We start from the raw sequence: 14,409 nt of genomic DNA on the forward strand, positions 1-14,409 counted from the left end.
CGGTGGATGTTTGTGGCGGTCAATGTGGATATTGTTGATGAGTTCTTCTGTGTCATCACGTTCTTTTAGTTCTACAGCTTCAGTTTCGGAACTTTCACGCTTAGTAACACATACAGCTGTTCCCTCACCACAGTGCAACAGTGAAAAGGGACCCCTTTCAAACAGTGTCGCGTTCCGAACGTTGTTTAAGCGACATACACCGGTATTGCGGTATTTTAAAAATTCATATCATAACAAAAATAAACATTTTCGGTATTCGGTATTTCACCCAGCACTACTCAATCTCATGTCGTTCCAAACCCGCAAGACCTTTGTTTATCTTCGGAACACAAATTAAGATATTTTTGTTGAAATCCGAGAGCTTTCTGACCCTCCATAGACAGCAACACAACTGACACGTTCCCGCATCGCTGTCATTCACAAGAGTACCACGACGCATGTGTGCATTCCTCTGTTCGTAAACAAGGTGCAGCACATGCATGTTCTACAAATTGAGTAAAGTCGTTATTTTAATTTTTTTTGTGCACAAAAAGTATTCTCGTAGCTTCATAACATTACGGCTGAACCATTGATGTCACATGGACTATTTTAATGATGTCCTTACTAAGTTTCTTTTTAATGATGTCCTTACTAAGTTTCTTACTAAGGTCTTACAAGTAATTAATGACAGAATTTTCATTTTTGGGCAAACTATCCCTTTAAGACTCTGCAGTGGTTAACAGTTAAGTTATTGTACTATTCAGCCATGAGCAGAGCTTACATTGTTGCAACAAAACTTAATGAAGTGATTTCTGCAATACAGAAATCACGGAACAGAAGAATCCGTTCATAAAAATTAAATTTTGGATGAATAAATCAAAACTGTCATCAAATGCACACAGAAAAACGCCAAAATAAAAGTTTGGTTTAACTTGAAGAAATTGTGACAGACATATATTATTATTGTACAGTAGAATGTACTTCTCAACTTAATAATAATAATAAGAAGAATATAATTTATTTAAAAAATTTTTATGGAATATCACTCAATGTTACACAATTTTCCATCCATATTTTAATTTCAATAATAAATCTCTGTTGTGCAGCAGTTTGTTATTCAGCGTTGTTTTTACTTTGTTTTTAGTAGCTTTATTAATTCATTTGATTTACATTTAAAATATTAATTAAAATAATATTTTATGCATTAATTTGTTTTATGGTTTTTGGTAATACATTTACAAATCATAAAACACAGAATCCAGAAACATTAAAACACACAACAAAGAATTATTGATATTAACAATTCATAGTATTAAGATTTTAATAGTATATTAAATTGTTAAAAATGTATGAATTCACTTGATTAGACATGTTATTAAAATTTAATCAAAGCATTAAAACAGAATCGAAAGAATTAAACCAGAAAACACAGAATTTGTGGAAAAAACAAAACTGATTTCATAGATCTGCTTGCTATGATTCATGATTATTTTTATACATGGGCGTCGGAACCATTGTATGTGGGTGGGACAAATGAGACCAATGATATTGGACCCACTCACTTTTAGTTAATTCAGCGCATATGTCTGTTCACTTTTCAGAGCGCCGTCAGTCAAATCCATTCCACTTGAGGAATGCCCTAATAAATTAAACTCCATTCTGCGTTTTAGCTACAGCCTTGACTTCCACGCTGCTGCTTCCTTAAATCCATTCCACTTGGTTCATTCAGAGTCCATATAAATTAAACTCCATTCTGTGTTTTCACTACTCGTGCCTGCTGCACTCCCTCAACACAGCAAGGTAAACAATTATTAGCATCTCTGCTGCTCAGGCGAGTCTGGCTGTGTGCTCACATACTGTCACTAAACAAGCTGTTATTTTAGTGAATGTTCATAATTTGTTCGCCTGTTGCTTTTAAAGACATCATATAGTCTTTGTTGCAGCATTGAATTACAGTTACACTATGTTGGACCCACCCACTTTTTTTGTTGCTTCCGACGCCCATGTTTTTATATCAATATTAAAACAAGAATTAGACTGAAGTGTTGAGGGTTTTGAGCGGCATGAAGACCAACTCTCCAGAATTTCCAAACCCAAACACATGTCAGTGGTGCATGTGGCTAAAACAGAGACTTTGGTGAAGTTTTTTTTCTTTTTTGCCAAGTCTTGAAAATTTTTGCATTAAAATTTTGACCTCTTTGCATTAAAAATGAGTTTAAAAAATGAGTAAAAAAACATTTACTACTGAGTTGAAGGGTCAGTAAATGATCTTTTTGTAAATTTAAGCCCTTAAGAAGCAGGGCTATTATTAACTAAAACTATTTTAAAAAAAATCGTTAACTGAAATAATGTTGACATAAAATTATAATTATTAGATGTAAAGCTTAAAATAAATTCAGTTTATTTGAAGTTTAAGATAAAACACCAAAATTATTAACTGTCAATAAATAAAAACTAAAAATGAAAAAAAAATAAAGCAATAAGCCCCAAGAAGCCGTGGTTTACAGTGAATTTATAACAGCTAAGGGGCTGTGTGCTCACATACTGTCACTAAACAAGCTGTTATTTTAGTGAATGTTCATAATTTGTTCGCCTGTTGCTTTTAAAGACATCATATAGTCTTTGTTGCAGCATTGAATTACAGTTACACTATGTTGGACCCACCCACTTTTTTTGTTGCTTCCGACGCCCATGTTTTTATATCAATATTAAAACAAGAATTAGACTGAAGTGTTGAGGGTTTTGAGCGGCATGAAGACCAACTCTCCAGAATTTCCAAACCCAAACGCATGTCATTGGTGCATGTGGCTAAAACGGAGACTTTGGTGAAGTTTTTTTTCTTTTTTGCCAAGTCTTGAAAATTTTTGCATTAAAAATTTGACCTCTTTGCATTAAAAATGAGTTTAAAAAATGAGTAAAAAAACATTTACTACTGAGTTGAAGGGTCAATAAATGATCTTTTTGTAAATTTAAGCCCTTAAGAAGCAGGGCTATTATTAACTAAAACTATTTTTAAAAAATTCGTTAACTGAAATAATGTTGACATAAAATTATAATTATTAGATGTAAAGCTTAAAATAAATTCAGTTTATTTGAAGTTTAAGATAAAACACCAAAATTATTAACTGTCAATAAATAAAAACTAAAAATGAAAAAAAAATAAAGCAATAAGCCCCAAGAAGCCGTGGTTTTAAAAACCTTTAATTCTAATATGTCAGCAAACAAGAATTTTAGCGGATTTTTAATTAAATATGACCTCATTTGCATATTTAAATGTAACACAGTTTTGTGTTTCAATGTACTATGATTGATTAAATGTATAGTGATATCTATTAGTTAAAACCTTACCCTATTCACTTATGTCTTCTGTAGCCTTAAAGTCCCCATGAAATCAAAATTAAAGTTTTTTGGGTGTTAGTATCAATATGCTAGTCTTAAGGTTATCTATAAAGCAGTGTGCTCCAAAACAGTGACAATTCGCATTTAGAAGATATAAGCATTCAAAGCTTGCAGTTCCTCACTTCCGCCAAAACGGCTCAACGATTTTTTTGACGTCACATCGTACTTCAGCTTCTCAAAGGGGCGGGGCTGCTTGATATGTCCTGCCCTGTCTTCTCGTTTCAGTTAAAATGACGTCAACACAGAGTAACGCTGCGTGTTTCTAAGCATTTCAGGGGACCTTTAATAACTTTGACAATGAATGATGGCTAAGTAACCATGGTAACGGCTCTCCCTCCCTTCCCCAGTCCTGCATAAAGAGCCGCGGCAGGTGTGTCTGTGCCTGCTGGAGATCGGACGCGTCGTCTCCAGGTAAGCAAACCGGCTCTGATGATCCCGCAGGTGACAGATGTCAGGTTGTGCTTTGGGGTCAGAGGTCAGGGGCTGCTTTACGGGCTTTAAAGTTGGGTCGGGGGCAAATTTGCGTGGATTTTAGAGGATTTAAGTGAATTGACTTCAGCGCTTCGAGCAGCTATTGTGCTGTAGAGAATCTGAATGTATAGAGTTTCTAGAAGAACACAACAGTGACTGTAAGTTAAGGATAATGTATAATGTAAAGGGGTCTATTTTGTAATAATAACCATCTGAATGTATATTATCTTCCTTATTACCTTAAAACCTTTTTATATAAATTTGACATTATTTTATGTGAGGAAGTCAGCAGTCATTTATGCAATTGAATGGTCATTATACACAAATATTTAATTGCATATTGTACATATAATTATGTCATGATTAGCTGGTTGGAACAGAAACAGAACTGTTAAGACGGTGTGTTGATGGGGTGTTTTGTTTGTTGGTTTAGGTTTGGGATAGAGCCTCCGGTTTTGGTTAAACTGGAGAAGGAAATCGAACTGGAGGAAAGTCTAATGATAACTGATCACTCGTCTCCAGTGAAAACATTCACTGTGTGCTGTCAGCACGGAGCCCTGTATCACGCTGTGAGTATCACACACACACACTGAGATCAGCCTTTTAGTTTGAGTTGAAGCATTGCCTTTTTATAGTTTGTATGCAGTATGTATAGCTGCAAAAAATGGCAGTTTTCTGTATGCATGCATTATCCAAATGACAACCTGCAAAAATGTGCAGCTTACGGCAGTACACACACTGTGTGTCTGTGTGTGTGTGTGCGCACGCGCACCGGTTTAGGTGGTTTATGAGGACACAGACTTGTATAATGGCATGGGTATGACACAGGTATTACAATATGAAGGTGGTTTATGAGGACACTTCCTGTGTCCCCGTAATTTAATAGGCTTAAAAAACATACTAAATGGTGTTATTTTTTTTGTTTTGTTTTTTGGGAAAATCTAAAAATGCAGAGAGTTTTCTGTGAGAGGTAGGTTTAGGGGTAGTGGGATAGAAAAAACAGTTTGTACAGTATAAAAACCATTATGCCTATGGAGAGTCCCCATAAACTACGTGTGTGTGTGTGTGTGTGTGTCAGATACTGTTTCCCACAATGCAATGCACTCAACTTGACCTCCCAATTTCAGAGTAACAAATGAGCTGGAAGTGATAAACTGCAAATTTTAACATCTAAAATCAGACTGCAGAAAGTATTCTGTTCCACATACTGTATAATATAATTTTAATGCTAATATGTTTTCTGTAGAAAAGCATTACCCATTTCACATTTTAATTGTAGGCTTAATCCAGGGTTATTATAGTGAACTGAAACTAAAACCATAAAACATATTCATTAAATACATATTCAATAAACATTACCTGAAATAAAATAAAATAAAAACATTTTATTTCACCTAGTTGCCAAGGCAAAACTTCTCATTTTAGTTTAGGTTACAGTATTAAAATAACTAAAACTAAGTAAACTAAAACTTAAAAAAAGAAACTATATAGACATATAAAACAAAGGAACTAATAAAATGACAAAAACTCCCATCAGAATGACTCGATGATCCTAAATAACCCTGGCAATCATCTGAAATATTGTAAATGTTCAGGAGAATTACTGGCTTTGAGAAAATGTTTTATTTGTTGGATTTTCCTCCATGATGAGGCTCAGCATCTGTCTTCATTCTGACCCAGTTGGGTTTGCTATTGTCTGTTGAGTGTGTAAACAGCAGCTGTTGTTTAGAGACATGTTTCACATGGGGAACAATTTTGCCCCAAACGCTAACATATTCACTGTCTCTCAGCCAAATAACCAACGGGACACCCTCGGGTCCTGAGTTCAGAACAGCGCTAAACGTTCATACACTATCTGCAAACTAGCTGTTCTATTTGCATCTTGCAATTGATTTAATTTTTCTCTCATTTCACCCAAACAAACTCTTCTCGTTTGTAGGATCGTGCGGACCAGGACGACCCTCCCTGTAACTGCACACAGAAGTTTTCCATCGAGTATCTGTCTGAGGGACGCTACAGGCTCGGAGACAAGATCCTGTTCATCAGGGTAGGAGCAGATTGAGTGTAAAAAAAAGATAAAAGATAAAAATGTAGGGCGGGACTTGGTTCTATGTATCATTTGTTGATTGGATGTTGAGATATTTTCATTAAACATTATGAGGTCCAAAAGAAATATGCATATATAAGTTTCATTTAGAAAGTAGATAGAGTGAATTTGTATTTCATGCCTATTTTAAACATTTAAAACACTGTTACATTATCTTGTTTTCATTCTGTTTAAATCACATTGCAGTAGAGCAGATAAACCTTATGCAAACATACTCATCTGAGCGCACTTTCCTTGTCTTTAGTCTACTGTAGCAGTCTACTAAATCCAATCTAGTTTGTTTAACCAGCATGTGCTGAACTGTCATAACATTCGCACACACGCACATCCAGATTAGATTGAATGTGTGCTTCCTGATAAAACATTGCGGTCACACTACATGCCAATAATTCAAGTGTATTTAATAGTGATGCACCGAAAATATTCGGCCAAAAATGTGGGCTGAAATCATCTCTTCCTTTTTGCTGCTAGTTATAGCATGAAGTAAACATGAATGAACATCAAAAAGTTTATTGAACTAAACTTACTGAAATGCTTCATGTCTCATGTAATCGCTCAGTTAGTGTTTCAACCACAGAAAGATGTCAACAAAACCGCTTGTAAACAATAACGTCACATTTACTTCTGAAAAGCCATTCAATATCCATAAACTCGTTAGTCAGCTAGAAAAAATAACTCCAGAGAGGAGCATTATTATAAATATATGCACTTATTACATATTCATTATATTTTTACTTAACCTGTTGATTTCATTATGTATTAATATGTATAAATCTGTCATGAAAACAAGTTTTTATTACAGACTTTGTTTAAATATTTATATTTCAACAACAAATTGGAGTTGAAACATAATTATAAAATTAAAAAGCTGATATAAAAACTGCCTAATGTGCAATTTATATGTTAGTAGAACTCTTAACTCAGATTATTAAATAAATTAGATTAATTGATTATGAAATCTTTTTGGTTTCAGTTTTATGGCTAAATAAAAACTTCGGTTTTGGGGTTTCGGTAAAAATGTAATGTCTTGTTTTTTGTTGATTATTAAGTAAATTTGATTAAATTAGTATTAAATACACTTTATTTTTGGTTTTTGGCTAAATAAAAACTAATAAAAAGTCTTTACATACTTTTCATTTATATACATCTTAGTTTTTATTTGAACGTTGAATATTAAGTACATTTGATTATTAAATATACTTTCATTTTGATTTCAGTCAAAATAAATGTTAGTGCATCACTAGTATTTAATTCTGTGTGGCAAATTCTGTGTTTGCTTACTAATTAAAATCCTCTCTCTTAGATGCTCCATGGGAAGCATGTGATGGTGCGTGTCGGTGGAGGTTGGGACACTCTGAAAGGGTTTCTGCTGAAATACGACCCCGATCGCGTGCTGCAGTTCACCACTCTAGAGCAGAAGATTCTAGCCTATCAGAAAGGCCCGTCCGGCCCAGGCCCCGCCCACACCGTGCAGGCCGCGCAGCCGCCCACGATGGACCCCATCGCAGCCGTTAACCTCCTCCCAGAATCATCCTCTTCATCGTCATCCTCCACGACGTCCGTGTTTAAACCCAACCTGCCCATGCCCCGCGGCGTCACCCAATCGCCAGCTTCCACGCCCCGCAGCGTCACCCAATCACCCGCTTCCACGCCCTTAATGCCTCGTAAGGCTGCCGCACCCAAGAAGATTTTTCACACACCCACAGCTTCACCGAGAACCACCCCTCTTTCATCACCCGTCCCGAAAAGAAGCCCGCTTCCCCAGTCAACCCCGACTGGGGTTTCCCAAAAAGCCCCTTCCGCCACCTCCAAGACCAAACTGCACCCGCGTGGATCTCCATCTCAACCTCGCAGTCCTGTCTGTCCCGAACCCACCTGCAAGCTGCCTAAACCTTCAGCCCCACCGACATCTGCGCAGAAACCTGCCCAGCGCAACAGCCGCCCTCCTCCGGCACCCGTCCGCTCGCGGCTCGCCCAGAGACGCCCTCCTTCCCCTGCCTCCGCCCTGCACTTAGATTCTAGGAAGGGCCGTCCCGTTTCCCCTCGCTTGGCTCCGAATGACCCCAAACAGACGATTGCTCTCGCAAAACCTTCTGTGACCTGCAAGAGTAAATCTGTAGAGCAGAACACAGCTGGTGCTACGCGAACCGTCGCGTCTGTCAACGTTAAAACGACCCACAGGAAACCTCTAGTCAGCAGTAACCCTCCTGTCCAGAGCACCGCTACTAAACCAGCACCTACGAGCGCTACCCACAAACACACGGCACGGACGAAACCCAGCAAACGTGACGAACCCTACTTTGAGATGAACAGTAAGAGAAGGGTAAAGAACTAAGAATGCTGGGGTATTTATTCTGATGCCGTATTTAATTTTATTTAAGTGAAAATGAGGCTGTGACGTATGCAGTCTGTTTGATTTGTTGTATACTTTAAATGTTGAAAATACGTTTTCAAACATTAAAAATATGTTTCTAGTGGCCAAGCTAAGAAAATTAGACTACAACCTATAAACACATCTATCTTTAACAGCCTCATTTTCATTTACATTAAATTAAATATGACATAGCCTGTTGGCTTGCTTTGCATCGGTAAAAACATCCATCTCTGCTTTCATTGGTGCTGGGTGGGATATGTAGTTGCGACTGCAGCACTCATACATGGATTTAGTCGGATGCCATATTTTATTTGATTCGAGTGAAAATGAGGCTGTGCAGTCTGTTTAATTGGTTGTATATTTTAAAGCATTGCAAATACGTTTTCAAACATTGACAATATGTTTTATTAGTGGCAAAGCTATGAAAATGAGACTTTTAAATTCAGTACAACCTATTAAGCATGCTGCACATCTGTCGTTAACGGCCTCATTTTCATTTAAATTAAATTAAATATGACGTAATCTGTTTTCTTGGCATCTGCCAAAATGTTCCTCTCAAGCTTTCATTTGTGCCATGCTAAAAATCATCAGGATATGCCTGGAAATGGATACATTTTACATAAAAAAAAAAAAAATTAACACGTTTTTAATTTCTTCTTTAGCTACTGTAATTATCATTATTTTAGCTGAGCGGTTGGCAAGCATTTATAGGTTTAGCTTAATTGTTTAAAATCATGCACGGTTATCTGCAAACTCATATCATCGTTGTCATCGTTTGTGTTTAATAAGTTATTTTAAGTCAGTTCATATCTGTTACGCGATCTGATTCGACTCCTTATTCAGTTATAAATGGATCAACATCACTTATTAATTCCACAAATCATTTATTCGCTGTATGTCAATGTACTTCAGAAGAAAAGCCAGCAGAATGTTATAAAGCAGTAAGTGTGTGTGTGTTTAATGTCTTCATGTATGATGCAGAAGCAGATGCGCTGCAGGGCGTTCAGATCATGTGATCACGTAACGCTTGCAAACGTCTGCTGTTCTGTTTCCACTTCATATTTACATTAAGAGCACTGTTACTGTATTACATAAGAAACACATGTAGATGGAAATCCACTCCTGTCGTTTCAGCTCTGATCTGACACCCCATAATATGCAGAAACGCATCTCTACGGCAACCAAAGTGAAATTCATGTTTGAATCTTGAATGGCATCGTTTTAAAAACTATTTTAGAGTATTTAGGGTTTATGTGCCTTAAATGTGTGTTTGTTGGAATATATGTGTGGTTTATTATCAAGAACTGTATTTAGTCAGGATGGTTAGTTTGGCAGGTACTGCGGTTTAATTTGTATGTTTTAAGTTGGTCAAACAGCCAGCTGTTATTAAATGAAATGCTACCTCCTTTACGCCACACAAATACTACTGACTCAGTCTTGCCCATAAACACCTGAGCTTTTATTTTATTACACCGTCCAGAACAATGCTAAATATTTTCCAGTTTGTGGCCTATACAGAAAGGTTTTTATAAATATTCATTTTATGTGTAAGGGTAATTGTTCTCTTTTTTTTTTTCCGGATAAAGTTCTTTTGATTCTATTTTTGTGCGTCAGATTGTGTGAGAGATATTCTTCCAGCACTTTAAGAAATTGTTTGTTTTGAATGTAGCTTATTTTCTTTGTTTTGTTCGTTTGTGCTCTTTGCATTCTGTCAAATAAAGATCTATATGGTGTATAATTTCCTGCATTTTTAGCCTACTTGAACGTGGACTAATTCATTCAGAGTGGCAGGTAAATTAAGCTTAATCTGGCATTGTGTACATATCAGGATAATATTGCAGTGTGATGCAGTGAAATCCAGGCAGCCCAAGTCTTTCAGATAAAATTGTAATTTATTTTAAGACAAAATCATAAATGATGACATTTACAGAAATTAAAGAAAAAAGTATATTCTACTTAAAATCTCTAAGAGAGTACTCTAATCTAAAGTATAATAATCTTCAGAAGTCAAAAGACCAAGGCCTTTGGAGCATGTGATATGAGCAGAAGAAAAGAAGAAGCTGGAATAATATATACTAGAGATTACATCACCAGATGTTTTGGTCTGGATCATAAACGTCAAACTAATTTATCCATCATGTCATTATCTATGTATTGTCAAATATTCCCCCTTCCTCAGCTGAATTAAGTTCAGGACTAGGTCACGTTGACATGACCTGTGAAATGCAGTAGATAGAAGTCAGATAAAAATAGAGATATGGTTGTGGTTTTACATCCTTCCAGCAGAAACAACAGAGTTAAGCAATCTTCAAATATCATCTTGCAAACACCAGCTCTTGGAAAGAACATCCTTCACATAAAAATATTTCGAACAAGGTGCTCAACATCTTACCAGAACATCCTTTTACCATAACAAAAATATACCCTTTACATGTCAGACCACTATGGAATATGATTATAAATGGAATATTATATGAAAAAAAAAAATGAAATTAGTAATACTGAATATATAAGTATCATAAAACAGTAAATATAATGAAGAGTAACAAGAAAAGAATCATAACTCAATGTTTAAATGAATATGCAAAATATAACAACATTGAAATTTGCATACACCACAGTGAAAATGAGTTTTACTACATCAATATCTTCTTTTATCATCGATATAATGAGATTATAGCAGCTCATGTGTGATAGTGCTGCACCCTAGTGGCTAAAAAGACAAACTACAAGCTGAGGGTTTAAATACTTACAGGTTATATTTGACCAACCAATGCAATCTAACTAGTAGTTTATGCCAGGATTATTATAGTAAACTAATACCATTAAAAAAAGTAACTTGAAATAAAATAAACGGTAACTGGAAAATATATAGAACACTTTGTATTTGTAATGTAAATGTGTAGAAAGGTTTTCAGTCAGTTGTCAAGGCAACATTCGCATTTTAATTTAGTTTAACTTGATAAAAACTATTGACTAAAATACCTCAAACTGAAATAAAAATAAACATTATCTAGACATTTTAAAACTCAAAATAACTCAAACAGCAAAATTACTCAAATGGAAAATACAAAAACTGATTAAAAATATTACTATTAATATATTAATAAAAACTACAATAGTATCTAAGTGATACTAAAATGCATTTTGACTCACTTTTGATGTGAAGAATTCGTGTTTTTATAGATTATTTTCAATTAGCATGTAGATACATATAACAATCTATTTTAAAATATATAAATGTGTTTCTTAGGCAAATTCTAGCTTGTGTTTCTTGGCCAATTAATGCAAGTATGTTCTTGGTTAAGATGCAGCAATTTAATACAGAACATTTTCAGTTGTCAAGGCAACATTCTCATTTTAATTTAGTTTAACTTGATAAAAACTATTGACTAAAATACCTAAAACTGAAATAAAAATAAACATTATCTAGACATTTTAAAACTCAAAATAACTCAAACAGCAAAATTACTCAAATGGAAAATACAAAAACTGATTAAAAATATTACTATTAATATATTAATGAAAACTACAATAGTATCTAAGTGATACTAAAATGCATTTTGACTCACTTTTGATGTGAAGAATTCGTGTTTTTATAGATTATTTTCAATTAGCATGTAGATACATATAACAATCTATTTTAAAATATATAAATGTGTTTCTTAGGCAAATTCTAGCTTGTGTTTCTTGGCCAATTAATGCAAGTATGTTCTTGGTTAAGATGCAGCAATTTAATACAGAACATTTTCCATGTTTAACCACATGATGGAGAACTCTACCCACTTTTATCGATCATATCTGGCTACTCGCAGCTCGTCTTTTCCCCTTCAAAACCTTCATGTGCTACTTAATATCTGGGGTTGTCAGAGTTTAGCAAAGACTGGATATATCATTCAGTCTTACTCGTGTATCCATCAGATGATAGACTCATGTTAAACAGATTAGGTGGACAATCTGGCAGAATGGCTCATGTCTAATAACTACTCTGATGATGCAGGTGTTTAGTTGCTGAAGTAAAGCTGCATGCAAACTAAACTCGTCCTCAGTCTTTATGTCTGTGCATTTCTGTTTCCTTCCTGATTTATTTTTTTATATATAATTTTAAAGAGATTGCATTTACAAAAAAGCATACTCTGATCATATTTAATAATTTCCATCACATTTCTAGGCCTTAACATTTTTAAATCCTCTTGATATTTCCAGGTTTTCCATCACCCGGTATAATAATGCATGGTTTGTACATCTATACACACATAACAAGCTGCAATTCTTAGCACATATATATTTTATGAAAACATTTTACAGTACACAACTTTAAATATTAAAACACGGAAGCGGAGTATTATTATACAAGTAAATCAATGTAAACAAACTAGGTTTGCAAATCTAACCAGAAACAGTCAGATATCTTCCAGACTCTAGATAAAATGATTCCTCGTCAAGTTTATTGCGTGTTATTTGAAATATGATACAAATCTAATGTAGCTTGATATATTTATGCGTGAGCGTTCGCTCGCGCAGTGCTCGAGCTGCGTCAAACTCGGAGCGCGCGGACGACGTCTCAACATAGCAGCGCTCGAGGCAAAACGCATCCCAAACTCGCTCGAAATAGCGTTACAAACTACAAAAATTCCGCTTCCTCGAACTGTTCTTATCGTCTGCTTGACAAAATGGGGTCTTTCGCGTCGAGCTCCGCCATTTTGTGGCAGAATAACTAGCGAGAGGGGTGCGTGTAATGGTTGAATGTAGTCACCCCGTGTCGTTTATATCCGCCCGGCGGTTGTTGCAAGGGACCGGGAGTAAATTACTGTCCATCCGCTGCGACAAAGCGCAGATTGTACTCCTTTAACTGCAGACACCATGGTTCGACTTAAGCTATTAACCCGTTAAATCCCACATTTTTCCCAGACGTGAAAATAACCAAAATGATGTGTCATTAGCAGTGTTGGGGAAAGTTACTTTTATCAGTAATGCATTACAATATTGCGTTACTTCCTCAAAAAGTAACTGATTACATTTCTTTGTTACTTTTTGTGGAAAGTAATGTAAAGTAGTAATCCTATTACTTGTTTCACTTCTGTTTCAGTTTTTATAACCATTTCTTACTATGTGTAAGTAAGTAGTTTTTTAGCATGCAAGTTTTGCGGTGTTATTTTTTAGGATTACTGATAAACTACTGTCGTTTGATTTGTATTATTTGTATTTGTTATTTATTTTAATTTTAGTTACATTATGTCTGAATTTATTATGTCTGTATAGGTCTTTTATTAAGTTTTTAGTTTTTATTTAATTTGAGTTATTTTAATACTTCAACAAACTAAATGGAAATGAAATAATATATATATTGAATTTATAAATGTGTATGTACATATACAGTATGTATGTATGTGTGTGTGGTTGTACATACACATATATGTAGTTGTTTTTTTGGTGTTTGGCTTAGTGTTATGTTAGAATCGTTATTATACTCTTATACCTTTTGTTCTTTACTCTTTGAATTGTTTTTAGATTTATTTTTTGTTTTTCATTTAAATGTTAAGTTTTGTAATTTTGTTGTATGCATTTGTCATTTTTATTTAATTTCTTTATTTTTAAAATGTGTACAAGTAGTATTTATAAAGTTTTAGCTTTTAGTTTTGGATCTGTTTTTAGTTGTTTTAATACTACAATTGATTGCTTCTGTTGTCCTCATTTGTAAGTCGCTTTGGATAAAAGCGTCTGATAAATGACTAAAAAAAAAAAAATAATAATAATTAATGCGTTACGTTACTTTTGCGTTACTTTTTTCTCTCAATAACACAAATGTTATGTTTATCTGAAGTCATTTTTGCTTATTAGTATTTTTTTTTTTTATAACATGTATAACAGAATGACAGTAGGCCTATAACATATGCCAGGGAGCAAGACAATAATGTACCTTTTGAACAAATTCACAGTTTTTACAGCTTTCTTATTAGAAGATTCAGAAATCAAACACATATAGAGATTTAAATGTAAAAATTCTAAAGAAAGGCTTTCACTTACAAAATTTACATTTATGCGTAAAATATTTAGCCAGGAACAAAATAGCTTTTAG

General features: G+C 34.7%; 1 protein-coding gene across 6 annotated transcripts in view; it reads left to right on the forward strand.

Moving 5' to 3' along the window:
- gas2l3 (growth arrest-specific 2 like 3) overlaps positions 1 to 9,965 on the forward strand; it is a 22,474-nt gene extending 12,509 nt beyond the window's left edge. For 5 of the 6 annotated variants that reach the window (XM_016510989.1, XM_016510990.1, XM_016510992.1 and 2 more), the window contains 4 exons: positions 3,726 to 3,789; positions 4,283 to 4,418; positions 5,789 to 5,896; positions 7,260 to 9,965. In XM_016510989.1, the coding sequence (XP_016366475.1) occupies positions 3,726 to 3,789; positions 4,283 to 4,418; positions 5,789 to 5,896; positions 7,260 to 8,291 (1,340 nt within the window). In that variant the 3' untranslated portion in view covers positions 8,292 to 9,965. The remainder of the gene's footprint in view (positions 1 to 3,725; positions 3,790 to 4,282; positions 4,419 to 5,788; positions 5,897 to 7,259) is intronic. The other variant, XM_016510993.1, reaches the window with a different exon arrangement.
- Positions 9,966 to 14,409: the final 4,444 nt, after the last annotated feature.

The sequence above is a fragment of the Sinocyclocheilus rhinocerous genome, unplaced genomic scaffold (genome assembly GCF_001515625.1).
Source record: "Sinocyclocheilus rhinocerous isolate Xijiao unplaced genomic scaffold, SAMN03320098_v1.1 scaffold2160, whole genome shotgun sequence".
Classification (NCBI taxonomy): domain Eukaryota; kingdom Metazoa; phylum Chordata; class Actinopteri; order Cypriniformes; family Cyprinidae; genus Sinocyclocheilus; species Sinocyclocheilus rhinocerous.